Raw genomic sequence first — 2,471 nt, forward strand, 5'->3', positions numbered from 1 at the left:
CATATCAGTGCCATCAGAATGAAAAGTCCTCGTGTCATTGTTCACAAACAAGTCAAAATGCTTAGTCATATTGTCAATATAACAGTGCACTCTGTTAGTATTACCTGCTGTAAACTATGGCAACAGTTTGGATGACAGTTACTGTATTGAAATGCAGAAGGCTGCACTTATATATCCATTTCAAATGTAGAAATTTACACATTACTCTATGTGGGATATTGATTGAAAGACTGGATAGGATACAGTTACACTTTTACTAGTGGTCTAACAAAAAAACAAAACATTACAACATCATTGTGACATAGAAAAGAAAAAGAAATATGGGCACAAAGGTGAAAATAAACAATTAGAAAGTCCATTGTCAGAATTTGTAACTCTTGTGTTGTCCTCTGTCTATATGCTTTCCAATTGAAGGTTCAGGAGATGCACCTTTGAGCTATTTCAGAGAACTGGGTTATCATTGGTTGATCTACATTCTCTTCATTAAGTCAAGATTCACTTCCACAATTCATGGCAAATTTACAAAAAGTCTAATAGAAATGTGTAGAACATATGCTTGACAGTTTATGACAACTAGATCAACCATTTTGCATTTAATGACTTATACGATGAACAAATGACTCAATGTTTTGAGGGGTAAGACTATTGCACAGAAAACTATATAATACATTTTGAGCAACGTGACAATAGCAACTGATAATGTAGGGAACCGCTGACAAATGTGCATAATCAATTGCATGAATGTACCAAAGCAATCGAAACTTGTTCAAAAGAATGAGAAACTGCTTTTATGATGTGCACAAGTGACTAGATGATGTGGAGGTTGAACAAGTGGTTTTGAGAATTTTATTTCTGATTCGAGAAATGCACCTGAGAAAATGCGACTTGAGAAAAACTGTAAAATAGAAAAGTTATTTTCAATTGTATTATTTTTTTCACAATATTACTGATTTTACTGTATTTTAGAGCAGATAAATGCAACATATTTTATGATATTTGAGTTGTAAAATATTTTTTCCCCCATCCTGCAGGTTTATTAAGGGCTTCATAAACAGGAATCAGCCTGTCAGCATGGACAACTCTGAGTATCTGGCCTTTGTCAGACAGAGCTACCTCACTCGACTCAAAGAGAATCTGCCAAAATCAGTATTGGACAAAACCAGCTGGCTAACTCCTCCACCCATAATGCAAGAGGTATTCCATATATTATTTAATCCTTTATTATTGAAACCATGCAAAGTTTTGTTTTATAGCTGAAAGTGATGAAAATATATGTTGTTATAAATGCATTTATAGGCCTCAGTGCTCTTGCGTAAGTTGCACACACGTCTCCTCGTACGGAAGTATGTTCGAGGGATCAGTGCACAGCAGAAGGTGCAGGTAAAACAAAATGTACCTCTCATTTGTCTGAATGTTTATTTTCACACTTTATTCACTGGCTAGAATTCATTTATAGTTCAAATTTATTTTCAGCTGCAAATTAAAGCACTGACCAGTGACATATTCAAAGGCAGAAAAGAGAACTACCCTCAGAGCGTATGCCGACCCTTCGCTGACACTAGGATAAGTAAGAGTTTATGTTTTGTTTTTTTAAAACGCTGCTGTTGCTGTAAACCTTTCAATGTGTAAATGCAAAGACCAGGTTATACCTTATGAATAAACATTATAGCACTTTGTTCATTCTTTGTCTATTCAGGTGAACAACACATAAACATCAGAGTCTTGCAGCTGATTTGTCCTGAGGGCATTAAGGTACATGAAACTAAAAACAATTTACATAAGTATATACACATACATATGCATACAGTGCCTTGCGAAAATATTCAAACCCCTTCATTTTTTTCACGTTTTGTTATTGCAGCCCTTATGTTAAACTGCTTTAAATGACTTTTTTCCACATTAATCTACACTCCACCATAATGCCAAAGCAAATAACAGGTTTTTAACATCTTTGCAAATTTATTAAAGATAAAAAACTTAAATGATTCCATTTCATCTGGGACAGCTGAAATTTAGCTCAGGAGCATTCATTTTGCTTGTAAATGTTATCACACTTTGAGTGAAGTTAATCTGTGGTAAATTCAATTGAATGGGTATGATTTGGAAAGGCACACATGTCTTAATAAAAGGTCTAACAGCTGAAAATGTATATTAGAGCAAATACCAAGCCCTGAGGTAAAAAAAACTGCCTGTAGATCTCAGAGACAGGATTGCATCAAACCACACATCTGGGGAAGAGTTCAGCAACATTCTGCTGCATTGAAGGTTCACAGAAGCATGTAAGCCTCTGTTACCTCTTCAGAGTACCATCCCAAAAGTAAAGTGTGCTGGTAGCAGCCTCATGCTGTGGGCTGTTTTTCAGTGGCAGGAATTGAGGGACACATCAGAGTAGAAGAAAAGCGCAATTAACCAAAATAGCCTTAATGAAAACCCAGTCCAGAGCATTCAGAACCTCAGACTGGGCAGAAAGT

General features: G+C 35.7%; 1 protein-coding gene across 1 annotated transcript in view; it reads left to right on the plus strand.

Annotated features, from left to right (window-relative positions):
* The window catches only part of LOC107723363 (unconventional myosin-Ih-like), a 20,911-nt gene that overhangs the window by 16,206 nt on the left and 2,234 nt on the right, over nt 1-2,471 (plus strand). The window contains exons 24-27 of the mRNA XM_016531950.1: nt 1,032-1,194; nt 1,297-1,380; nt 1,474-1,567; nt 1,697-1,752. Of these exons, the coding sequence (XP_016387436.1) occupies nt 1,032-1,194; nt 1,297-1,380; nt 1,474-1,567; nt 1,697-1,752 (397 nt within the window). The remainder of the gene's footprint in view (nt 1-1,031; nt 1,195-1,296; nt 1,381-1,473; nt 1,568-1,696; nt 1,753-2,471) is intronic.

This window comes from Sinocyclocheilus rhinocerous, unplaced genomic scaffold (genome assembly GCF_001515625.1).
Source record: "Sinocyclocheilus rhinocerous isolate Xijiao unplaced genomic scaffold, SAMN03320098_v1.1 scaffold1476, whole genome shotgun sequence".
NCBI classification, from domain to species: Eukaryota; Metazoa; Chordata; class Actinopteri; order Cypriniformes; family Cyprinidae; genus Sinocyclocheilus; species Sinocyclocheilus rhinocerous.